At 35.7% G+C, this 26,705-nt stretch overlaps 2 protein-coding genes across 2 annotated transcripts; both read right to left on the reverse strand.

The window, feature by feature from the left end:
- Positions 1–1,775: 1,775 nt before the first annotated feature.
- On the reverse strand, positions 1,776–7,668 carry LOC138870428 (uncharacterized). The gene is made up of 4 exons (XM_070148232.1): positions 7,377–7,668; positions 3,906–3,958; positions 2,849–2,984; positions 1,776–2,251 (listed from the first exon to the last, which is right to left on the reverse strand). Exons 1-4 carry the CDS (start codon positions 7,666–7,668, stop codon positions 1,776–1,778), a joined length of 957 nt encoding a protein of 318 aa, XP_070004333.1.
- Positions 7,669–15,486: 7,818 nt separating this feature from the next.
- Positions 15,487–17,415, reverse strand: LOC138870430 (uncharacterized). The gene is made up of 2 exons (XM_070148233.1): positions 17,235–17,415; positions 15,487–17,165 (listed from the first exon to the last, which is right to left on the reverse strand). Exons 1-2 carry the CDS (start codon positions 17,413–17,415, stop codon positions 15,487–15,489), a joined length of 1,860 nt encoding a protein of 619 aa, XP_070004334.1.
- Positions 17,416–26,705: the final 9,290 nt, after the last annotated feature.

Here is a 26,705-nt window from a genome sequence, read left to right on the forward strand (position 1 = left end):
GAGATGTCCATTTTGTATAAGAGAGTACCCCCTTTGTTTTTTATAGGCTAAAGGTTTTTTCATAATATTTTGCGGCTAGCGGAATTAACCTTGTAATTTCTTTTATATTTTCTCGTTTTCTATCTATTTCTTCGTTTTCTTTTGTTATTCTAACCATTGCGGTTAAACTATCTTCTAGTTTTACCGTTTGTTTTTCTAACATTAAGTTTAGGTTATTTCCTATTTTCTTGTATCTTCTTCCTAAGTTGGAAAATATTATTGTTATTTTTAATCCTTCTGGATTTTCATATGTTTTCTCTTCTAGTGCGAACTCTTCTTTATTTATCTTTTATTTTGAAGATAGTAAACATATTTGTATTCTGTTTTAAATATTGTATCAATTAATCCAGATAGCCTAGCTTTGTCTATTTTTGTAATTAACTCATTGTTTATGGATATTTTTTGCGGATTTGTACTATCAGTTTCAGTGTTATATTCCATGGTTTTACTTATTTGAGTAAATGTTTAGTAATTGTCTTACTTTTGTTAGCTCTGATACCATTTTGTAAGAGAGGTCCATTTTGTATAAGAGAGTACCCCCTTTGTTTTTTATAGGCTAAAGGTTTTTTCATAATATTTTGCGGCTAGCGGAATTAACCTTGTAATTTCTTTTATATTTTCTACCGTGTATTCTAAGTATTGGATATCTTGAGTTTTTTTATATTCTTCTACATTTTATTTTAATAATTTTTCTAATAAATTTATATTTTCTAAAGTTCGTAACCAGTACTGGAGATATTCGTAGTTGATCATTAATCTGAATATAAATCTAGTTCATATAAATCTAATTTGTCTATTTCCACTGATAGAATTAGTTCTGTATATCCTTGTTCCATTATGTTTATTATTTCAAAATTAACCAAAGTATCGTAGATTTTTCTTCTAATATCGTTATTAAGTTGGTTAAAAGTATATAATATGAGTATTTTGTAATCATTATTGTCATCTAGTAGATATGTATGGTTGCTCATTAGATCTATATTTATTCTTATCACGTGTTTCCTAAACATATTCCCTCTAACCTCTTTGTTTATCATAGAGTTTATCATTTTTTAATAAGTTATACTGAACAATCTTTTCTGGTCACTACCATGTTTTTCTTGCTTCAATCATTTACCCTAACAGCGCCTCAACTCTGTCTACTCCCCTAAACGGCTTCCTTGCCTACCGGTTTCGACCTTAGGATGGCATAATCTGGGCTTAACTACTCTCAGCATTATTAGATATGGCAAACTTTCTCAAGATGTTCTTTATAACAGTACTATAACATGATAAACAATTATGATATTCAAGAGATTATAAGGAATATAAAAGTTTAGTTAGACATGATTATGAATAAACTTACCTGATCTTGTAACTTGTTTGAATGTTCCATAGTTGTTAAAGAGACTTGTATATAACTCAAATATTTCTTATAAGAGAGAGAAGATAAGAGAGAGAAGGTGAGGGTGTGTCCTCTCTTCCTCGGATTTACAAACTATATATATAAAGCTTTAAACGACTTTTACTGTTTACAAACGACTCTTCATGAACGACCTTTACTGTTCATGAATATGACTCGTACTATTTACTTTATGACTTTTTACATACTTTAATAACTCTTACTATTCACAAACGACTCTTCATGAATGACCTTTACTGTTCATGGATATGACTCATACTATTTACTTTACGACTTTTTACATTGTCTGCTTGCAATAGCTGTCTTCCTCCTTTGTCTTTTTAGGCTGATATCTTCATTCCAGTTGTACTTCTGGTACATGATTATCTTCTCCGTTGCATTTCGAACATATATGATCTGGGTATTTGTGCCCTACTAATTTGCAGTATCTTGTCAATAATTCATTGGAAATAAATCCTTTCTTTAGTGCTCTTGTAGTTGGTTGTATCTCTGGTTTTAGTAATGATGAAATCCATTTTTGGACTTCATCCATATCTTCTTGTCGTAGTTCTCTTGAATTCGCATATATCATTAGTTGATCTCTTGAGTAGTAGCTCCAAATAGCATTTTCTTGTAAATAATTATTGGCTAGTTCTTGGATAATAGTTGCTATTCCAATTATTCTTTTGTTGGCGTAAAAACCTGGTATCTCGATTTTTGGTATTTCTGGTTGTTGTTCTATTTCTTCTGGTATTATCATATCTCGTGTCAATCCTATTTTTACAACCTGTATAATAGGTTTTATTTCATCGTATAGTATCTCAGCTGGTGCTGTATAGAATTTTATAAAAAATAGGTTTCCTTTTGTAATTCTTTTAAATGTAATAAATGCTTTATATAGTTCTGGTATTCCACTTATCTCTTCTCCATCATAGGTATATACCGTGCTAAGTAATCCGTAATTGTAACATGGTTTTACCAAATTGGCTCTAGTTTTTGGCTGTGCAATAAGTCTATTATATCCTTGGAGTTTTTGGGTTATATAGTCCTGTGTTGGATCTGTTGTAGTAGTTGCTCTTGGGTTAAGGTTTAGAAATGTTTGGATTTTGTATATATTTTCAATATAGGTCTGGGTAATATGGTTGTATATTTTTTTATTTTTGTGTAGGCTGTTGGCATAGGTTGAGGTTTGTGGTGTCGTAACTATTGTTTCTTTTGGCCTTTTCGGAGTAATCGGTTTATCAAATATGTTATTTAAATTGACATTGGTATGTGGCTTCTTGTTAACTTGTTTATTTGTACATGCAGTTGTATATAAACAAACTTTGTTATGGATTTTTTGGAGTTTCCCAACGTCTCCTTCTAACTCTGGAAGTTTTGATTCTTCCGATCGACTTAGCTCCGCATCTTTATAGTCATGTTGCTAACTTGGCTGGCTTTTCTCTAGCTGTTGTAATCTTTTTCCCATACCATCCATCTGTAAAGATAGAGTAGTAAGGATTGCAAATAAATGTTTTGTTTCTTGGCTTTCATCAGTTTGGGCATCTTTGTCTTGATAGGTAGTCTGCAATAACATTTTTGTCAGTCCTTATTACTTCAATTGTAAATGTAAAATTTTGTATATTTAATACAAGCATACTTATTTCCTTCGTAGTTACTGAATCTTGTACTTTCCGTGTTATCCACCATTTTACTTGTGTATTATCTGTTCTTACAATAAACTTGTTATAAACAATATATGGCTCAAATGCTAACAAACATTTATATAATCCAAATAGTTCTTTCCTATTTATCTCCCATTTAATTTGTGGTTCCATGTATGATCCTGAATAATATCTACAATGGTGTTCAATCTTTTCATTATCATATTTATATTTTAGAACTCCTCCGTAGCTGTGGTCACTAGAATCAGTTTCTACTATGTATGTGAACTGTCTTTTTTCATCTGGAAAATATAGTTTTGGAAATTTTTTACACATATTTTTGATCTTCTTTATATGTATTTTATCTTTTTCATCAAAATGGTATTCTACATCCTTTTTTAATTTTTTCTGTAATGGTTTTAAGTTTTCTGCTAATTTAGGGATATATTCTCTTACTTGGTTAACTAATCCTAAAAATGATTGTAACTTCTTTTTCGTATCAAGTGTTTCGTTTAAGTTAATTATTTTTTGTACTATATGAGTTTGCATTTTTATTCCATTTTTGTCTATTTGTATACCCAAGAATTCTATTTGATTTTTCATTACTTCTGCTTTCTTTTTACTTAAACTAATTCCTGATATTTCTACAATGTGTATGAATTTTTCTAGTAGTTTTATATGTTCATTCTCTGTTCTAGAATATAATAGTATATCATCTATATATATATATTATGCAGTTTTCTAATTGGTTGAAGTAATTATCCATAAAATGTTGGTATCTACCTGGTGCATTTTTATATCCAAATGGTAATACATTCCATTCGTAAAATCCTTTGTGGTACCTTAAATGCTGTTAACTTTTTAGATTCGTCTTCTAGTTTTAAATGGTAAAATCCTAATTTACAGTCAAATTTACTAAAATAGTTATATCCTTGTATTTGTCTGATTTTTAGTATTTTATTTGGTATCGGATAATTATATGTTTTCGTTTTTGCATTTAAATTTCTATAATCTACAACCATTCGACTTTTTCCTCGTTTTTGTTCACTATGTTTATTCACTATAAATGCTGGGCTGGTGTGTTTACTATTACTTTTTTATATGTACTTATTGTCTAATAATTCTTGTATATGTATTTTAAATTCTGTTAGATCATTAAAATTGTATTTTAAAGGTTTTTGTGTTATTATACTATTTTCATCTATTAGTTCAATTTTTATTTTTGTTTTATGTTTTTCCCAACCTTGTAGTGGATTATCATTATATAGTAGTTCTAATTTATCTTGGAGTAGTTTTATCTTGTTTATTGAGAAAATGATTATTTCTATATTATGGTTGCTTTGTGTCATATTTTCTAATTTCTGGGTAATTTTCTCACTTCCCTTAATCTAGGGTGTTGTTTTTCTCAATTTATTATTTACTCTTTTTGCTCCTATCCTTTGCTTACACGGGGTAGTAAACCACCAATGTGTTTTTGTTATAGTATGTGGGAATAACTTATCTAAAAATGACATTCCTAATAATATATCTTTATTTGTGAATTCATAACTATATATTTCTTTTGTGGTTAATATTTTATCCCATATTTGTATTTTTAGATTCCTTGCTTTGTATGTTATCATACTTCCCTCATTGTTAAATCCTGTTACTACTAGGGGGTTCTTAGCTTTTCCCATTTATTTTCTAGTAGACAATTATGTTTACACATGTTAGCTTCTGCTCCTGTATCCATCATAGGTGTATAATATCTATTATAATATCCTTCTACTATTATCTTGGCAAGTATATATATTTTTGGCATTATATTAAGGTTCTTTTGATTATTATCTTTTTGTTTTCATAACTTATTGTTAATTGCCTATCTTCTAATTTATATGGTTTGACTTTTTCTAACCATTTTATTCCTAGTGTAATGTTTTTATCTCCTTGATATATTTTAAAATTTATTAATATTGGTATTCCTCCAATAATTAATTCTTTTTCAGTTGTCTCTTCATTTTTTCTTAGAGCTTTTGGTAATTCTGAACACTGCTGTTCTATTGTTACTATCTCTTTTTCTAGTATTAATTCTCTTATAACATAATTCTCTTCTTGTCCTGTATTTATTAATATTAAATATTTTTGTTGGTCCATTATTCATGTTATATAATAATGATGTGGATTTATTTCTTCTATTTTTTGTGCTATTATTTTTTGTGGAGTTATGTAATATTCTTCTTGATGTACTTATTCTTGATGATATCTCTGGTATTTCATTACTTGTTCGTTTTGACGTGCTTAATCTTTCTTTTACTATTTCTAAATCTTCTTCTATATCCATTTCCTTATAACTATAATCATTGTTGTCTATAACTGATATTATTCTTTCGAACGGATTTTCTATTTTAATTTTATTTATTTTATTTTTAGTTGTTATCTTATGTTTTGTTGTTAAGACATATAGATTTTTACATCTTGTTGTGAATATCTTACTTCCTGGTGCTAGTTCTATTCCAGACATTTTCCAGTATAGAACTAAAGATTTATCTATATTTTTATCATCTATTGCTACTGAATAGTTGGCACTTATTATGAATTTAAATTTTTGGTATATTAAGTTACCTCTTACTGCACTTATTATACTTTTTTCTATAGGTTGTACAATTCTATCGTCTGCTAAATATATTTCTATAGGGGTATCTATCCCCTCTCTAAAACATGTTTTTATTAGTATCTCTGTTCCTCCTAAATGTACGTATTTTATTGGGTTTTTTGCTTTTATATCTTGTATTTATTTATTTAATAGTTTTTTATTTAATATTGGTATTCTTGCTTTACCTTTAATGTATTTACAGTCTATTATATGTTCTCTTTGGCTTACTACATAGTATTCTTCTTTTTGTCTTTTAAACCAATTCTTTATTGTTGGTACTTCTAGTATTTTGTCTATGCTTAGATCCAATTCTTTTCCTTTTATTTGTTCAAATATGGTGGTGTCAAATATTATTTTTTGTTCTGAAGATTGTTCATCTTGGTGTTCTTCTTGTTGTATGATTTGTATATCCTTTTCTGTCATAATTCTCTTCGTCTGATTCTTCTATTATATTATTATTTATATCCTTTTCATTTTCTGATAATTCATATATACTGTCTTCACTTCCTAATTCATAATCTATATATTCCATTTGTGTATATTTATCATTGTCTATTATTATTTCGGTAATTTGTTTCTTCTTTGGGTTTTTTGGTAATTTGCAATCTTTAGCTAAATGTCCTAGCTTTCCACAATTGGAACAAGTACATTCTGTTAGTTTCTTCTTTTTTCTATATGGTTTTTTATGTTTGTAATTTTTTACATAATATCTTCCTCTTGGTTTCTTATACTTATATTTGGATTATATCTTTTTCTCTTTCCTTCTTTTTTGTAATATTTATCTGTGCAGCCAAATTGGGGTGTTATTCTATTTTTGCAACAAGCCAAATTTTTTACTAATATTTTATCCATTTTGATATTTTCTTTATATTTTTCACATAATTCTATAAACCAGTTTTGTAGAAATTTTATCCGAGCTCCTAGAGTATCTACTAGTTCTGCTTCATTCCAATTTTTTATTATTTTTGAGCTAAAAGGTTCTGGTAATTTGGTAAAATATAATTTTCTTATTTCTTTACTTTCATCCGGACTATATATTCCTTTATAATAATAGTTTCTGAATGCACAAGTATATTCGTCTATATAACACATATTACATATTGCTAATTTTGTCATTAAATTTCTATTTGTAGTTTTTTCTTTATTTTGTTCTTCTACTTCTGTTGTCATACTACTAAATTCATTTCTTATCGCTATTTCATATTTATTCAATATTTCTGTAACTGTTGTTGCAACTGTACCATCAAGTTTTTTATTACTTCTCAATGTATCTAATCTTTCACTTGTTAAATTTTGTAACCATAGTTTTATTGTTCCTATGAGTGTTCTTTCTATATATCCTGGTGTTTCAGCTATTACTTTTTTATTATCTATTAGTTGTTTTGAGATATATCCTATCCACAATTGGATTGTTTTATTTATATCTGCTACACAATCTAGATCTAAAAAATTACATTGTTCAGTTATCTGTCTTGGTGTCCATTTCCTATTTAGCCTTTTATCCCATAATGTTTTGTTCCTATCATATGAATCATAACTTACTCTGTAATAGGTTGGGTTTATTGCCTTGGATTTTTTATTCCTGATGTGCTTGGTTTATCCTCTGTCATATCTCCTGTATTTATTTTTGGATTTGTTTTTATCTTTTCTGTTTTTTCTATAAGTTCTGTGTACGTCTCACTTGTTTCTGAATAGTCTTCTCCTAGATCTTTGTCGTTATCACTTTGGTCATTTATTTCGTTTATGCTTATATTTGGTGGATTATCCTGTACCTCTTCTAACTGTAATTTAAATTTTTCTATTTCATTTGTCAGTCTTAGCTGTTGTTCTTCTTCTTTACGTTTTTCTTTTTCTTTTAGTTTATTTGTATATAGCTGTTTTAGCATTTCTAATTCTTTTTCTAATTCTATTATTTTAGTATTCTTTACTTCCTCTATCTGTTGTATTTTTTCTTTAGCTTGCTCAGATACCATTTTGTAAGAGAGGTCCATTTTGTATAAGAGAGTACCCCCTTTGTTTTTTATAGGCTAAAGGTTTTTTCATAATATTTTGCGGCTAGTGGAATTAACCTTGTAATTTCTTTTATATTTTCTCTCGTGTATTCTAAGTATTGGATATCTTGAGTTTTTTGATATTCTTCTACATTTTCTTTTAATAATTTTTCTAATAAATTTATATTTTCTAAAGTTCGTAACCAGTACTGGAGATATTCGTAGTTGATCATTAATCTGAATATAAATCTAGTTCATATAAATCTAATTTGTCTATTTCCTCTGTTAGAATTAGTTTTGTATATCCTTGTTCCATTATGTTTATTATTTCAAAAGTAACCAAAATATCGTAGATTTTTCTTCTAATATCGTTATTAAGTTGGTTAAAAGTATATAATATGAGTATTTTGTAATCATTATTGTCATTTAGTAGATATGTATGGTTGCTCATTAGATCTATATTTATTCTTATCATGTGTTTCCTAAACATATTCCCTCTAACCTCTTTGTTTATCATAGAGTTTATCATTTTTTAATAAGTTATACTGAACAATCTTTTCTGGTCACTACCATGTGTTTCTTGCTTCAATCATTTACCCTAACAGCGCCTCAACTCTGTCTACTCCCCTAAACGGCTTCCTTGCCTACCGGTTTAAAAAACTACAAACAGAAATTTAATGACAAAATTAGCAATATGTAATATGTGTTATATAGACGAATATACTTGTGCATTCAGAAACTATTATTATAAAGGAACATATAGTCCGGATGAAAGTAAAGAAATAAGAAAATTATATTTTACCAAATTACCAGAACCTTTTAGCTCAAAAATAATAAAAAATTGGAATGAAGCAGAACTAGCAGATACTCTAGGAGCTCGGATAAAATTTCTACAAAACTGGTTTATAGAATTATGTGAAAAATATAAAGAAAATATCAAAATGGATAAAATATTAGTAAAAAATTTGACATGTTGCAAAAATAGAATAGCACCCCATTTTGGCTGCACAGATAAATATTACAAAAAAGAAGGAAAGAGAAAAAGATATAAATCCAAATATAAGTATAAGAAACCAAGAGAAGAATATCAAAAAACTCAAGATATCCAATACTTAGAATACACGGGAGAAAATATAAAAGAAATTACAAGGTTAATTCCGCTAGCCGCAAAATATTATGAAAAAACCGTTAGCCTATAAAAAACAAAGGGGGTACTCTCTTATACAAAATGGACCTCTCAAACATGTCCACGAGGTCTCCATTCGTGATTGGGTGGAGTTTTGGTTTCGAGGCCCGAGTAGGTATGCCAAGCCTCCGCAAAAGTCATCAAGGAATCGGACTACAAGGCCGAAGTTGAATCATAATCCTTCTGGGAATATTGACGCGAGCTTCCTACCACGAACCGATGATGAGAATGCCCCCTTTATTGAGCTTGGCGTGGAGGAGTCACTTAGAGCTGAGACTTATTTGGCGGCTTTCCTTGCATGTTGGCTTTGCAAATTTGTGTTTCCCAACAAGAAGATCGACTACATTCGTGCTAGTGTCTTCAAAATCGCGAGTCTGATGGCTCATGGAGAGAAGTTTTCCTTGGCGGTTCCCGTCCTTGCAAGTATTTATCATGGCTTGAAGGAGGTCTCCACTTCTCAAGATTTGGGTGCCTGCAAAGCACTCTTTCCTATTCATTACGTATATGGATGAATATGAGCATATTTTGACACCTACTATCGTGTTAAGCGTCCACAACGAGGTCCGCAAATGTGCAAGGTTTCTGGCGAGAAGATGGCCAAGCATTTTGACCTTAGTAATGCCCGTGAGTTGTTTCAACAAGTTAGTGTGCGACAGCTTCACCATTTGGCTATGCTACAAGGGAGGGAATTGCATGTTACCGATCGTGACGAACAATTGAATTCTTGGAGTGACTTTTTTATAAGTCTTCGCTCAAGCTTCATCACCCATAGGCATGACGACATTCATATTGTGGAATCTTATAGCCCGCATAGGTTTAGTCGTCAATTCGTCTTTTGTCAAGATGTTCCTGGCAACCTCATAGAGCGACCCTATAACGGCTCACTGAGAATGCTAGTGCAATTCTGGGACTCCTGTGTTCGTCTTGGAGGTTCATCAAAGGTTATTGTCCCTACGCGTCCATCAGAAGAGGGACCTCTAATGACTCGTGAGTATGCAGATTGGTGGTCAGCTCGTCGAGTGCACTCTTCCCGACAAAGTACTCATATCATTTTGAAATTTCCAAGGAAAGATGATATTCCTTTATCCTCCAAAGATGATCAACGTCAAAAGAACACTCACGAATGGTCTTCCAAGTCCGAGTTAAGATCGAAAGATCCTTCGCCAAGCACCAAGGTCTTACCCAAGTCTACCCCTTCGATGGGCGGGGAAGCCCATGTGGACAAAGGAGCTAAACATGTTTTGTTGACTTCCAAGACAACTACTGCCACTGTAGAGGTGACGAATAATCCTTACAAAAGGAAAGCGCCTCCTACTTTACCAAACAAAAACATTGCGAAGACAGCTAACGTCGTGCCAACAAACGAGAAAAGGACTCAAGCTTCTGCTTTGCCCAATGAGATTTTGAATGTTAGTGCCACTTCCAGTTCGAACGAGAGTGATGTTAGTCACGACATACATTGGATTCATTCAAAGAAGAAGGCTAAGGACACGAGCCATAGTGAATTTGCTGCCTTGGATGCTCTTAGTATCGATACTGTATTTTTCGTAGAGGGTGACCCTAGCTCAACGATGCCGTTGTCTGAACTGGAGAAACGAGTAAATATTATTTCCTTCAAATTTACTCCCTTTTTTTTGAACACTAAAGTTTGCTTTTTTTTTTTGCAGTTGGGCGTCAATGAGTTGTATGATGACGTACTTGGTGAAGACACGGTGGAAGGCTGTGTTACAAGCCCAAATTCCCTCGGTGTGGCCACAAAAAGTCCTCACACTTTATTTGATGGTGTTGAACATCATGTTGCAAACAATGTTTCGTCGACAGATTTGAGTCTACCCAAAGAGCCGCACCTCGTTCTTCCAGAAGATATTGTGCTTTCCAAGCCAGCTATGACGAGTAAGATGGAGGTTGCCGCAAGTCAAGCAAAACGTCTAAAAACCTTCGAACCTACTCCATGGCCGTTGCATCTTGATTCTCCAAACTTTAAGCCACAAGAGACTATTTCCCGTATTAAACTTTCTTTTGTTAACACAATGTGGCATACCTTGTGTGAATGGATCGAAGAGTTCTCTCTTGATTCTCTGGATAGCTTCAAAAAGTTGGAGGAAAGTATTGCTTTGAGTCTTGAGGAAATTAAGAAAGAAAATGTTATTGATACTTCTACCTTAGAGGCTCTTGTCGAGGCTTTTTTTCAAGACGTACGCAGATTACGATGCTTTAAGATCATCCAAGATGACTAGAGAATTTCACCAAGAGTCACTTTCTGATGGACGACGACGCCTCGATGATGCAAAACATGAATATGAAAAAGTGAGCGAGTCCGTAGAAAAACTTCAAGCCAGTCTTGCGAATGTTGAACAACAACTAGCTTCCTTGGCTTCCAGAAAGAAGAAGATCGTCGCACTCTTGGACAAACAACAGGTGAAGTTGGCTAAAAGTCAAGAGAACGTTGACGTTAGTGAAGGGGAGATTTATACCATTGAAGCCAATCATCCATTATCTGACGATGAAGCAGAGAAATTATCCCTCCTGAAAGGGGCAGTTGAGACAAGCCGCCAGCAAATCCTTAGCTTCAAACCTTTTCCATGATTTTAGTGTTTTTTTTTTCTCTTTTGTTTTGCTTAGGATTCTCGACTTGCGATTTTTTTTTATAACTAATATCATGTAATGGAGTACTTATGTCTTGGAGCAATAAAAGTATCTTTATTTTTTATTTTTAATATGTGATATTTCTCTTTGAGACCTGGATTCCCTCTGTTACTCCCAATTATTTCCTTATTAAATTTCAGCATATGTCTTGTATGTTGGTTTTGTTGTTTCGCGAAAAAGAATTCATATTTTGCTGTAGGAGACTTCAAATCATAGGCCGTTTGCTTCAACCGAAACTAGACTCATAGGACTAAAACATATCAAAAAATTAGCACGAATTTCCTTTTGTATCAGCTGGAATTAATCTTCAAAGTCGATCCACACGTCAGGCTCGTGTTTAGCTCATAGCTTTGCGCACTCTACGCAAAATAAATCACATCTCAAGATAGGAGCATCCAAATCACAAGCCATTTGCGATGTCACAAAATAGACTCGGAGATCTAAAACTCATATAAATTTCGTAACAAAACTCTTTTCGGACTGTGAACAGAAAATTCACGAAGTCGACTCAACTGCAATGAATTTTCAGATTTGCGTACCTTCGGCGAAAATAATTGTATCTTGAGATTGGAGTGTCAGAATTGCAATCTGTCTATACCGTTAGAAAGAAGGTTCGGAGATCTAAAACTCATATAAATTTCATAATAGAACTCTTTTCGAACTATGAACAGAAAATTCACGAAGTCGAATCAACTGCAGTGAATATTCAGATTTGCATACCTTCGGCGAAAATAATTGTATCTTGAGCTTCGAGTGTCGGAATTGCAATCCATCCATGCCGTTAGAAAGCAAACTCAGAGACCTGAAGTACCTATGGATTTGATGGAAGAACTTTTTCGGTCTACCAACAGAAAATTCGCGAAGTTGACGCGACTGCAGTGAACTTCCAGATTCGCATGCATATAGGAGTCTTTGCGGCATAAGACCTTATGGATTAGTCAAAGTTCCAGATCATGTATTCCACACATTCTTTTTTGAAGCTTATGCGACTGAACTTAGAATAAAACTCTAAGCTGCCTACGTACCTCGGTGAAAAGGATCAAGTCATAACATAGTTCAAACTAGGTGAGTTTTATTTTTGTGTCCTAACTTTTGCCTAGGCCGCCTCTTTCGAGGTTTTCGACCTAGCGGACTCCTTTTTTTTTTTTGGTGTCGTTCGCAGTTTAGGCTCATAAGGGCCAGGAGCATTGTAACATGCAGTTTAGATTCTTCTGTCAAGGAGAGTAGCAGCATGCAGTTTAGGCTCGTGCGTTAAGGAGCTTCATGATTTGCAGTTTAGGCTCGTGCGTCGAGGAGCGTTTATTCTTCAAGGATAGTACCTCTTCAAAAATTTCCCATTGATAGGGCCAATTCTCATGCCATATGCATCAACTAACTTGTAAGCTCCACTTGAATAGGCTTCTTGCACAACATATGGACCATCCCACTTTGAAGTGAATTTTCCCCCAGATTTGCGAGAGGTGATAATAGGTCTTCTTACTGCAAGAACTTGATCGCCAACTTGGAAGGGCCTCAAGCGAACCTTTTTGTTGAAAGCACGAGAAAGACGAGCTTGATAACATTCAAGACTTTGTTGAGCTTCTAGACTTTTTTCATCAAGGGATTCAAGTTCTTCAAGGCGTAGGCGAGCGTTTTCTTCCTCAGTAAGACCTTCTTGGATAGTGAGTCGCAAGGACGGTATTTGACGCTCAAGAGGAAGAACTGCTTCGACTCCATAAATAAGAGAATAAGGAGTTGTTTGTGTCGGCGTGCGATGAGTCGTACGATATGCCCACAAAGCTTCTTCCATTATGTCATGCCAAACTCTTTTAGACTTGGAGACGGCCTTCTTTAACAAGTTGCAAAGCGTCTTGTTAAATGCTTTGGCTAGTCCATTTGCAGCAGCATAATACATTGACGAATTACGTTGCTTAAAGCCAAAAAGTTCACAGATCTTGGCCATCAATTTGTTATCGAACGGTTTGCCATTATCTGTTATTATATAACTAGGAATGCCGAAACGATATATGATGTTCACTCGAATGAAGTTTGCAACATTCTCTTTCTTCACTTCCTTGAGAGCGACGACCTTTGCCCATTTTGAGAAATAATCAGTTGCGGCCAAGATGTATAGATGTACTCCAAAAGATTTTGGAAGTGGTCCAACAATATCTAATCCCCAAGCATCAAATGTCCAAGATGCAACAGTAGGGTGTAACATTTCAGGATGTTGGTGTATAAAATTTGCGTGAAACTGGCAAGCCTTGCATCTCCGAGCATAATCTAAGCAATCTTTCACCATTGTCGGCCAGTAGTAACCCATCCTCTTATTGTGGAAGTGGAGCTTAGGCCCGGATTGATGTGATCCACAAACTCCAGAGTGTGCCTCTTGCATAGCTTGAGTTGCTTCATCTTCCCCTAAACAATGCAAGAGAACTCCCTCAAATGATCTTCGATACAAAGTGTCTTTTTAGTAAAGGAAGCGAGGGGCACAATGACGAATTTCGGTCTTTCTTCTTGGATCTTCTGGAAGTATCCCATAACATAAGTAGTCGATCATGGTTTGTCGCCAATAAACCTTCACAGCTTCAGCGACGGCTACCAAACGCTCGAGCTCGCTTTCTTCATCCTTGTTCTAATTTGGCGGCACTATCCATTTTTGGCAGATAGTGATTTGTGTCTGGCCGGGCAGAGTCAATGTTGAAGCTAGAGTAGCTAGGGCATCAGCCTTCTTATTTTCCTTCCTTGGCACATGCTGAAGAGTTACATTGCCAAGCCATCCAATCAATTTCTACGCATAATTATAATAACGGTGCAATTATGGCTTTTTGACCTTGTAGCTACCTAGCAATTGATTGATCACTAACTCAGAGTCTCCAAAAATATGTAATTGGAGTTGTCTCATATCAACGGCCATCTCAAGCCCAAGTATGAGTGCTTGATATTCTTCAACGTTGTTGGTGCAATGTTGTGTTAAGGTGAAGGAATATGGCAAGACTTCCCCTTGAGAAGTGACAAACACAACACCTGCACCAGCTCCCTCACGATGTGCGGCACCATCAAAATACATTTTCCACGGTGGTTGCACTTCGATGACCATCGCATCCTCATCAGGTAGTTCATCAGTCAACTTCCAATCATCAGGAATTGGATGATCTGCCAAGAAATCTGCCAAAGCTTGTCCTTTCACAGCTTTTTGTGGGATATACACAATCTTGAATTGTTGAAATTGGAGATACCACCTTGCTAATCGATCATTGAGGATGGGTTTTGACATAACAAACTTGATCGGGTTTTCCCTTCAGACGAGACGGATGACATGAGCTTGAAAGTAGTGCTTTAACTTTTGAATTGCGAAAACCAACGCCAAACACATCTTTTCGATCGGAGAATACTTTAGCTCATTTGGGGTCATCATCCTACTCAAGTAGTAGAGGGAATTTTCTTTATTTTCAACATTTTCCTGGGCCAAAAGGGCTCCCACTGACCTTTCTTGGGCTGCAATATATAGAATCAATGGCTTTCTTGGTATAGGGGCTGCCAGAACTGGAGGTTTCATCAAGTAGGATTTGATGCTTTGGAATGCATTGCTACAAGCTTGGTCCCATTCAAAAGGTATACCCTTCTTCATGAGCCGGCTAAATAGGTTGGCACTTCTCTGCTAGATTTGAGATGAATCTTCTAAGGTACGCCAATTTTCCTTGTAGACTTTTCAGTTCATGTATATTTTTGGGCTCGAGCATCTTCAAGATGGCGTCAACTTTGGCTTGATCTATATCAATCCCTCGATGTCGAACAATGAAGCCAAGGAATTTTCCAGAAGTAACTCCAAAGGAACATTTCAACAGGTTCATTCTGAGTTGATATCGCCTGAGTCGTTCGAACACCATTCTTAAGTCTTGTAAGTGGTCTCCTATCTTTCTTGATTTCACCACTAAATCATCCACATAGCATTCCACATTCCTGTGGAGGATGTCGTCAAAGATATTCTACATTGCCCTTTGATATGTGGCGCCAGCATTATTTAAGCCAAAAGGCATTACTTTGTAGCAATAAATGCCTTTAGGAGTGCGAAACGCAGTAAGCTCTTCATCTTTTGGTGACATACGTATTTGATTGTAGCCAGATGATCCATCCATGAAAGACATCGCCTCGTATCCGGTGGTGGCATCAATAAGCTCTGGAATGGGGAGCGGAAATTCGTCCTTAGGGCATGCATTATTGAGGTCTCTAAAATCGACACAAACTCGAATTTGGCCATTCTTCTTCTTCACAGGAACAATGCTTGAAATCCATGAAGGATATTTAACCTCCCGAATGAAACTAGCTTCGATGCGTTTATTGACCTCGGCTTCGATTGATGGGATCAATTCTGGCCTGAAGCGTCTTTGGGCTTGCTTAACAAGACGAGATCCTTTCTTGACTACGAGATGATGAACTACTACCTTAGGATCTAAACCAGACTTCTCTTTGTAGCTCCAAGCAAAGACATCTGTATATTCTTTGAGTAGCTCCACATAAGTGTTTTCATCATCTATGGTTAATAGGGCACTTACATAGGTGGGCATGGAGTCTTCTGCAGTGCCAAGGTTGACTTCTTTCAATGCATCAACAGTCATTTTAATTCCTTCTTCCAGTTCCGCAGGAGCGTCCTCGACATCTTCGTCTTTTTGAGGATTACCATCATTAAAAGATATATGGCCACACCAAGAGGCATCTCCCAAATATTCGTCAAATTTCCTTAGGGATGAAGTGTATTGCTCCTCATTCGCAGTAATGTGATATGAAGATCCTACACTTTTTTCATCTTCGTCACGCTCTCTAGTGTGGACCACTGTGCGAGTCTTCACTTTGAGTACCTCTCCGCATGAAATCAAAAGTTCTATTTGTCGCCTCATTCTGGAAGGGACCAGGCTTTGACACTCTTTGGAGATACTTTGGACTCTAGATGGCAAAGGTCTTCTTATTTTTTCATAATTTCTTTGGGACTTGTTCTTCTTCCTCTTCAATGGCCCCAACCTCTCAAATACAGAAGTTCTTGTAGTTGGTTCTCCAAGTAGATCAAAGACAGAAGGCCTTTTATTAGGATCAGCGGGTTCATCTTCCGTTGTGATATAGTTAATACTTGCTCTTCTAATGGAGATGCGAATTGGTGGGGGTTGTTTGTAACCTAGACCCTCACGTGATTGCTTCACCACATGCTCATTATCCTTCATCGTCTTTGCTTTCCTAGTAGATTCAGGTGGGAGCTTCCCTAACTTAGATGGTTCATTGGGATCATATCCAGCCTTTGCGAACAACCTGTATGCATTCGGATCAAAACCTTCATTTGTGTGTCTCGTAGGGAGTGCCTTATTTTGAGGCACGTTAGAGGCCACAAAATTTTCCAGTAGCTTTGAAGATAACTTTATGGTATCAATGTGCTTGATAGGAAGGGTTAATTCTCTTAGTGCACCTTTTTGGAGGCTTGATGATTCTCCTTCATCTTTCTTCACTTTTGGGACATAACGAAATAAAGGAGCTATTTTCTTGCCTTTGGCCTTCGTGATGTCATTAACCTTTACTCCCTTCATGATGTGGTTCTTCAAGTAGAACTTTGCATCAGCGAAGTATGCCTCGGCTTCAGAAAACGTCTTGTCATCAACAACTATCTTATTTTCGACTCCATCTTTATTATATTTCAAACATTAGTAGTAAGTTGATGGGACAACTTTGTTATCCTGTATCCACGGCCTACCAAGCAACAAATTGTATGAAGTCTTTGCATCGATCACATGCATCCATGCAGTTGATTGCATATCTCCCATGGCGATTTCCAGCTTGATAGCTCCTATGGCCCTTTGTCCTCCTTGATTGAATCCTTGAATCATCAGTTGGCTTTCAGAAAGTTCTTCAGTTGAGATATCGAGTTCTTTCATTATGCGAATGGGAAGAATGTTAACTACAGATCCGTCACCTATCAAGATTCTATTTATCCTCCTCTCGAGCACATAACCTACCATAAACAAAGGACGATTGTGTGGGGTCTCACCAAGTAGGAGGTCATCTTCAGTGAAGGTGATTTTTGTATTACAGACATCTGCTTCTTAGAAGGAGGACTCAACAAGACTATTAGACAGTGATGGTGAGAGTGTTGACTTGACTTCATTCTTTTCCTCTTCTTCTTTATCAGCATTATAGAATAAGGCCTTATCATCATCGTCAGAAATCCTCATGCGAAACCAACTTAGCAAAAATTCTCCCAAAGTCACCGGGTGGCGTGGCTTTTGGTGATGGTGTGTCTCTATCTCCACCTTCTTTGGGTTCTTAACAATTTGTAGCTTCTTTAGTCTTCTCACCATCTTATTCCTCGTAGGTTGCTTCGTTGATCCTTTTTGCAGACTCAATTTACGGCGTCTTCGACGAGTCACCAGGGTCCATCCTTCTTCATCAGGTTGATCAACTCGGACTTTGTCATCCTTCAACAATTCTTCATCTTCATTCCCTTCACTGGTGCATATCTCAATCGGATCGAATGAGCCAAAGGTAATGGACACATGGTTTGTGCTTGCTTTTTCGACTTCGAGCTCGATCTTCATTTGACAAGCCAAATCCATAACTTTGTCCTTGAAAACAAAACACTTCTCAAGAGGGTAACCTACAAGCCGATGGTATTTGCAGTAATTCGGGTCATTGCTTTTCCAGCTTCATCTGGTCGCTTCATCTCTGGCAGCTCTATAAGCTTTAACTCGAGGAGTTCTTCAAATATTGCAGGCACATCAGAGTCTAGAAATGGGTACTCCTTTTCTTGCATCTCTTTGAGAGTCAACTTCCGATTTGCATTGTCTTGAGAGGAAGTTATTTTTATACTCTGTTTCTTGCTCGCCTTGGTAGTAAACTTCAAAGGAAAGGCATTGACATTCATGGATTCTTTGCTTTCATTTTTGGGTACGAACTTGCTCCATTTCTTGACTTCTTGCTTATCTCTTCCCTTTCGAGGTTCGTAGATGGGCAGCCCTTCGTTTCCCGCAGAAGCCATGCTCAACTCCATATCATGAGCACGGGTGGCAAGTTCTTCAAATGTCCTGGGTTTAATTCCTTGCAAGATGTAATGAAGCCCCCAATGCATTCCTTGGATGTACATCTCTATGCCAGAAGCTTCGCTTAGCCTATCTTTGCAATTAAGGCTTGCATTCCTTCATCGATTTATAAAGTCAATAACTGGTTCATCTTTTCGTTGGCGAGTGTTTATAAGTTCCACCATGCTCACAATACGCCTTGTGCTATAAAAGCGATTAAGAAACTCTTGCTCCAATTGGTCCCAACTATCAATGGATCCAGCCTCGAGGTTGGTGGACCAATCAAAAGCATTCCCCTTTAGTGAGCGGACGAACTGCTTGACAAGGTAATCTCCATAAGTCCCTGCATTGTTGCATGTCTCAACAAAGTGCGCAACATGTTGTTTTGGATTTCCCTTGCCGTCGAACTGTTCAAATTTGGGAGGTTGATAGCCGCCAGGCATCTTCAGGCTATCGATTCTTGCAATATACGGCTTTGCGTACGTGAGAGAAGACTTTGAAACGACCTCATACTTATCCTTGATAGTTCCCATAATGAATTCCTTCAATTGTTCTATGGGAATTGATCCTTCAGAGGAGACATGAAGTTCTTTGGCGGATGACACTTGTTTTGTTGGAGGATCAGCCTTCTCGTGGACTTTAGGAATTTTTCTAGGTGCATGACTTGATTCTCCATCCATCATGCTTTCAACTATGCATGTCAATTTTGCGATACGGACATCTTGATCTTGAGCATACTTTGTTAACCCATCGATCGCCTTTGTCAGGTTTGCAAGTTGCTCCTCCATTGTCGAAGTGTTAGTCATCATAGCCTCCATGATTATTGCAGATGATGAAGAATAACCGAGACCTTCCCACAGATTGAACTCAGTTTAGAACATGTCATGTGGTGAGATTGGCGTAGAGCCAACATATAAGACTTCATCATCAGGTTGGGTAAGCTGACTCTTGGTATTGTATAAAGTAAGTTGAGCAAGAGCTTTCTCTACAACTTCTGCAATATTATCTCCTCTCTCTGACTTGCTAGCAGAGGACCTTTCTACTTCGAATGATTAAGATCTCAAAGCATGCATTGGTGCACACGACACTTGGAGTGCTTGTTTCCCCAAGACGCTCGCCTTGCTCCGGGTGATTGGCCCAACCCCATAGTAACGTTCAGGATACTTTCAACGTCAGAAGAAAACTTGGAGTCAGCTACTTCGATCTTCTTTGAAACCATCTTAGTGATCTTGAATGTTGAGAGTTGAGAAGAGATGAGAGGTAGAGATGGTCCCACTGGGCGTGCCAAAATTTGTAACAACTAAATTTCGCTCCTGAAAAATATTGATCAAGACAAGAAATATAGCGACAAATATTATATACAATTTCAAGTGATGGGGTTACAATCTCTAAAATATCTCTAAATCTAAAGAGATGTAGTCCTCTGATTCTTCTCCTCACGGATGATGGTTGTCGCACCTCCTTTTTACATACCCCGCGGGGCGCGTGGAGAGTTTTCTCCAATTAAAGGACAGTCGAAACGAGATTTATTTAATTATTTCAGAGTCGCCACCTGGGAATTTTAAGGCGTCCCAAGTCACCAATTTTAATCCCTGAATCGAGGAGAATATGACTCTGTTTATTATTCTGCGAACCAGAAATCCTGAGTAAGGAATTCTGTTAATCCGGAAGAAGGTGTTAGGCATTTCCGAATTCCGTGGTTCTAGCACGGTCGCTTAACTGTTTTTATTCATTGGCTTAATTATCTTGATTTTACTAAATACGTTTTTATTGCATGATTTTATTACCGCTTTTTACTTATTGTTTACGATTATAGGGACGAATTACGCGCACGTATATTCGTATTATATACTTTTTATAATTACCGAGGATCGTGCCACGCGTACGTGTACACAATAAATTTGTCCATGTTATAGTTTTTATAAAATATATATTCGAAAATAAAAAAATAAAATCAGGAACATCATCACCCCTTTTGTTTAGATAATGAACTGCACACCTCGGGTTATATGAAATTATTTAACACCTTTGGAAAAATCCTTTTCTTCAATATTCGCTCGAAATTGCGCGTACGCATAATCCGAGTTTGCTTTTTAAAATATAATCAGGGTACGCGAACGCATCCCTAATTGCGCAAAATACTTGTAATGGTATTATGGATTTTTCACAAATTGTTTATTATATTCATACATTTTTTATGTGAAAATCATGGGAACTCCCATTTTAGAGGCCTTTGAATTCTTTGAAAAGAATTCACAATCTATTAAAGGTTGCCCGTCGATAATTTCCGAGTATAAATTATATTCATTCCAACTATTCAAATTCAAAGAACAGAATAAAAATATGATTAATGCTATTTTTTGACAAATATAACATATATATGCCAAAGAATGAATTGTATATGAAACTGAAAATGAATTATAAAGGAAAGAATATTTTTCAAGAACTTTTATTATTATTAATTAGTGCAAGTTCTATTCCTAATTACCATTGATATAAAGTTTTGCAATTTGTGTTCGCACATCTCATCTTATTCTCATATACTTGTTTTGATCCAATAGGCGAAATTAATTTAATTAATTATGCCTATGATTGAGTTATATATATAATCAAACCCATTTGATTCTAAATCTATGTGAATTATTACAACTATTAACTTTCACATCGTATAAGTTCCTAAACCCTTTTATTATTAAGAAAGAGAACAAGTCTAATTGACTTAATAAAATGATATTGCATGCAATATTACTTACCATATTTGACATCGTGAACATAACGGATTATACTAACTCGTCTTTCAACTATAGATTAGGAACACAACCAATGTCATGCCAAAAGATAGCTAATTGCAACCAATCATCATCTAGCTTTAAACAACAACTAATTAACTAACAAAATAAACTAATAGCATATTCTCTTTGATATTTCCATATTATGCTATACCTATCTAATAATACCGTAAAGTGTAAATAAAGCCAACTTTCTGCCATGCTTCCTATTTACATTATTACAAATTTCAGCATGGATAACATTATTACAAAGTGAAAAAATAAAACAATCAACTTGCAGCCATCAAGTCGAACTCACTACTGGCTATCCAACATGAAATCAAAGTTGAAACTTAAATATTTAAACTTAAACGATAGGAGGCAATATTACAATTTAAAATTTCATTTATTTGTCATGTTGAATCTCTTTCCAATATAAAGTTTAAGAGATATGTACCTGAAAATGAAGGTAGAAGGAGTAAATTTCAGCAGTTGCAGCAGTAATAAATTCAGCAGAATATGCCAAATAATTCAGCAGATTTGAGCAACAAACAGGATCCGGGGAACCCAAATGAACAGTGACGATATTTTTAAAAGACACTGCAGATTTTAACTGAACAATGGAATCAAATAAAGTTGAACAGATTCAACAAAAGAACAATATTTCAGATTTCAGTTTCTTTTCAGTTTCAAATTCCCATTTTTCTGATTTTTCTGTTTCTGCTGCTGTATCTGTGTGTGTGTGTGTGACTGTTCTCTTTATTTCTTTTCTGTTTCTTCTTCCTCTTCAGATTCCGAAAGGAATTTGATTTTTCTGCTTGATTTTCCACACTCAAATTTGACTTTTCTTAAAATCTGCTAAGTCAGATTTTCTTTTGAACTACTGATTTTCTCTCTTTCCTTTCTTTTCTGTCTGAAAAGGTTCCAAAATCAGATTTTTTCTTCTTCTCCTCTCCTAAAATCTCTCAAACTCTCTTCAAGTCCCCCCTATTAAGCTGTCCAGCTCCTGTATTTATACAAGGCTGGTCCTATACTTTTTAAGTGCTTCTTGGACCCCTTTCTTTTTTTTAAATCAGAAAGTTTCCATTAAAACTGCTTTTGAATAATTTAAAACTAAGTGCTCTTATCAGCAGCCCCATTATCCCTTGTTTCCCATTAGTTTCTTAAATTATAGCCAACCAACATTCCATTGAAAGCACACTATCACATTACCCTACTGTTTCATTTCAAAATAAACCTGAAATCCTTCTGTAATTACAGCCTTTAAACTAAATTCAGAATATGTTGCAAAACATATTTTAAAGTCTGCTTTAACAGTTATAACCAGTCCTAGGATTAAATTCCTAGTACAATTGTATTTAACTAACACTTGTAAACTTGAATTCAAACTTAACATCACAATCAATTATACTGAATTTAACATAGCAATCAAACTGAATTTCAACATTGGACTAAAGTTAAACAAATACAGGGGCATTGTTAGTATACTGACAATGCCCTGTTCAGAAAATGATATATACAGCACACATTTGAATTCACTGATTCGCAAACAAACATGATTTAATTGACTAGTATTAATCAGTTGATTACTTATAACATTTGTCCATAATTAGTCTAAAACAATAAAAACAGACTGTTTCAATTAGCATTATCATAAATGAGAATTCATAATATAACTAATCGACGAACTTAATCGAGTCGATTACTTACATTGTGAATAATCACAACCAACAGAAATAGTTTCATATTTTGATCATATAGGCGGGCATGAGACAAAGATGACAGAATTTAATCAAAACAAAAATATGAAAAATCAACGAGTTATTAAAAAAAACAAAAATACATACAGAATATACAAACAGAAATAGAAAAGTACCTCTGAATTTTAATCAGACTCGAACTCAACTCGGCTTCGAATTTTGTTTGAAATCAAACAGACCTTAGTCGAAGTAGTTTCCACTGAAAATACTTCGACTAAGGTCGATTAAACCTCAATCTTTATTCAATCTGAACAGAATCCAAAAGTTTGGTATTTTTAGGGTTCTTGAAAGTTCGATTTGGGACTTAACCATTTCTGGTCAGATTCGAGGAGAACCAAATATGATACAAGGGTGAGTGTAGCCTAGGGGTCATTTGGTGTCAGCTTAAAACGGATCTGAGTTTGTTCTTGTTTGGTCCGAATCTTCAAAAGAAGATTCGAGAAGCTCGGAACTGATTCGAGCCAAACAAACTTCAGATCCATAACAAGGCATGCTAGGGGGTACTATGGTGTTATTTTGGAAGCCATTGGAAAGGTTGGAGTTTTCAGACCCACCTTCGATTTAATATTCGAAGAGTTGGGGTCTGATTCGAAGGAAACTAAGGTTGCATCTGTGTAGAGGATGTTCAGGGGATTCTAGGGTGTTATTTTGGTGACCGGTGGCGTTGATGCCGCCGAGTTTCAGGCGGTGGGATCCTAGGGCGGCTAGGGTTAGGGGGGTCTGAGGAAGGTGATGATGAACAGTAGAGAGGGGGGGTTTAGTTAGGGGGCGGGGTAGGGGTCTGGAACTTATATAGGGGAGGGGTGGATTAATCTTGTCCGTCCGATCAAGTAAGATTCACGGTCAGGATCATCTCACTTAATCAAACGACGTCGTTTGGTTTATCGTTGGGGTCGGACTGAATCGGGTCAATGGGTCGGGTTACGGGTTACGGGTAAGGGGATGAGATCTTAACCGTTGGTTGGATTTGATCCAACGGTTCCTGAGAAGCCACGACCAAATGCTGTCGTTTTGGTTCGTCTGGTTTGGACCGGACCTGGGCTAAAGGGGTAATTTGGTTTGGGCCTGGATTTAAATCCAGGTCCGATTATTTTTTATATTTTTTTTATTTCTTTTTCAACCATTTCATTTTTCTAATTTAAATTTCTAATTTTAATTATAAAACAATTTTAACTTCACAAAAATATATTAATTACTCTATAACAATTACTTAACACATAGACAAGACATCAATCACACAGTGGAATATTTAAAATAGAACTATTGCATATTTTTTGTGATTTTATTTAAATTATCTTTTAAATGCATAATTAAATCCTATATGCATGCAATATGTATTTTATTTTATTTTTTCATTTTATTATGACAAAGTAAACACTTACGGACATAACACAAGTATTTAACACCACGCAAATTCAAAAATTACACAGTAAAAGAAATTTATTTTATTTTTTGATTTATTTTGGAGTAATTTTCGTAAGGCAAAAATCACGTGCTCACAGCTGCCCCTCTTTGTGCGGAAACTCGAAGAGTTTTCGTGCAAAGATAAAGTGAGCGGATACGAGTGATTTTAGCCCGTTCGAATACTCCGTGGGAAGCATTTTTTGAAAGATTTGACCGAACCTCTGCTTCAAAGGTTTCCTACATATCCTTGGCTATAAAGGAATCAGGTCAATGTAGTTCGGGAAGTTTTGGGTAGCTGGGACTACCGTGGGACTGTGATGTTACTGCTGCTTCGTGCTGTTTTTACTGCTTGCTGACCTCCTTATTACACCTTACTTTAAAGGAAATACAAAAAGCTAAACTAGACTATGGTACATGAATTATAAAAAAAATCTTATCTAGATCATGCCCTTGCGTTTCTTGTTGTCTTGATATCTTGGTGACTCTTGGGCATTTGGCTTATTCCGTATTCCTTTTCATTGTGTCCCGTATTTTCTTTTGGGACTCTTGTTGTTTCTTGCTGGGGATTTTGTTGGACTCCTCTGCTTTATTGATTCTAAATGTGCTCCTTTATCATATGAGCGGGCTTTTGATTTTAAAACTTCAATTGCATTCCCTCGTTCTTCAGGTGGGTGCCTTGACTGCTTCTTTTCTTTCTTCATCCTCATTCTCCAGGTGGACGCCTGACTTCTTTTTTCTTCATCCTCATTCTCCAGGTGGACGCCTGACTTCTTTAATTCTCATCCTCATTATCCAGGTGGACGCCTGACTTCTTCTTTTCTTCATCCTCATTCTCCAGGTGGACGCCTGACTTCTTCTTTTCTTCATCCTCATTCTCCAGGTGGACGCCTTACTTCTTCTTTTCTCATCCTCATTCTCCAGGTGGACGCCTGAATTCTTCTCTCCTTCATCCTCATTCTCCAGGTGGACGCCTGACTTCTTCTTTCCTTCATCCTCATTCTCCAGGTGGACGCCTGACTTCTTCTTTTTTCTCATCCTCATTCTCCAGGTGGACGCCTGACTTATTTTTCCCTTTGTCCTCATTCTCCAGGTGGACGCCTGACTTCTTCTTTTCTTCATCCTCATTCTCCAGGTGGACGCCTGACTTCTTCTTTTCTCATCTTCATTCTCCAGGTGGACGCCCGACTTCTTCTCTCCTTCATCCTCGTTCTCCAGGTGGACGCCTGATTTCTTCTTTCCTTCATCCTCATTCTCCAGGTGGACGCCTGACTTCTTTTTTTTCTCATCCTCATTCTCCAGGTGGACGCCTGACTTCTTTAACTCTTTACCAGGTATTTCCTGACACAAATATTGTATTTGCCCCTGTTTTCAAAGAAAACTTCGTTAGTTTAAAGCAGGGTGGTTGACTGGGGTATTCTTGCCGATGGTGATGCTTCTCTTCGTCTCTCTTTATTGCCTTGGAATGGTTGAAAAGACTGTTTTGTCCTTGTAATTGATTCTTGACTATAGGATTCCCCTCTGTATGTTTTCCTTCAAAACCTTTTAACTGTAATCATATGTCCCTTCTGACTTTGCTGATCCACTTTTGATTTCACCTTTCTTACACCCATATTTTTATCTCCCACCTTTCGTGGCTGTATTTTGTAACCTTGAATCTTGGTAGTATACCTTGACATTCCTTCTTATTTGTTTGGAATAAAACTTATCTCAAAGCTTTTAGAAAGTAAGATTATTAGTAACGAAATACGCTGATTTCGACAATCATAGAATGAAAAGAAAAATCCAAATTTGGATGACTGTTGGAAAAGGAATAAAGGACTTATCTGATTGGAATTACTGGCACCAATGATCAGGGTATGCATTTCGGATTAATCAACCCAGTCTTTTAATCAATCTCCTTTCAATTGTCTCAAGGAGTTTTCATCGATAAACTTTCCTCATTTTTCACTTCTTCACTTCCTTTTCGCCTTATGGTGCCTACGAAGGTTTTCACCAATAAGACTCTCTCATTTTACTTTTCTCTCAACTTCCGTCGCCTTATGGTGCCCGTGTGGGTTTTCACCTATAAGACTCTCTCATTTTTACTTTCTTTTCTTGTTTGTACCAGAGTATTATGAACCATCTTCATTTGCTTGTCTCAGCATTTTTCTAAGATTGATCGAAAGGTCTTTTGGTATGGGGTTAGAAATGGAAAAGGTATTAAAAGCTAAACAGTTCT

This window comes from Nicotiana sylvestris, chromosome 6 (assembly GCF_000393655.2).
Source record: "Nicotiana sylvestris chromosome 6, ASM39365v2, whole genome shotgun sequence".
Taxonomy (NCBI): domain Eukaryota; kingdom Viridiplantae; phylum Streptophyta; class Magnoliopsida; order Solanales; family Solanaceae; genus Nicotiana; species Nicotiana sylvestris.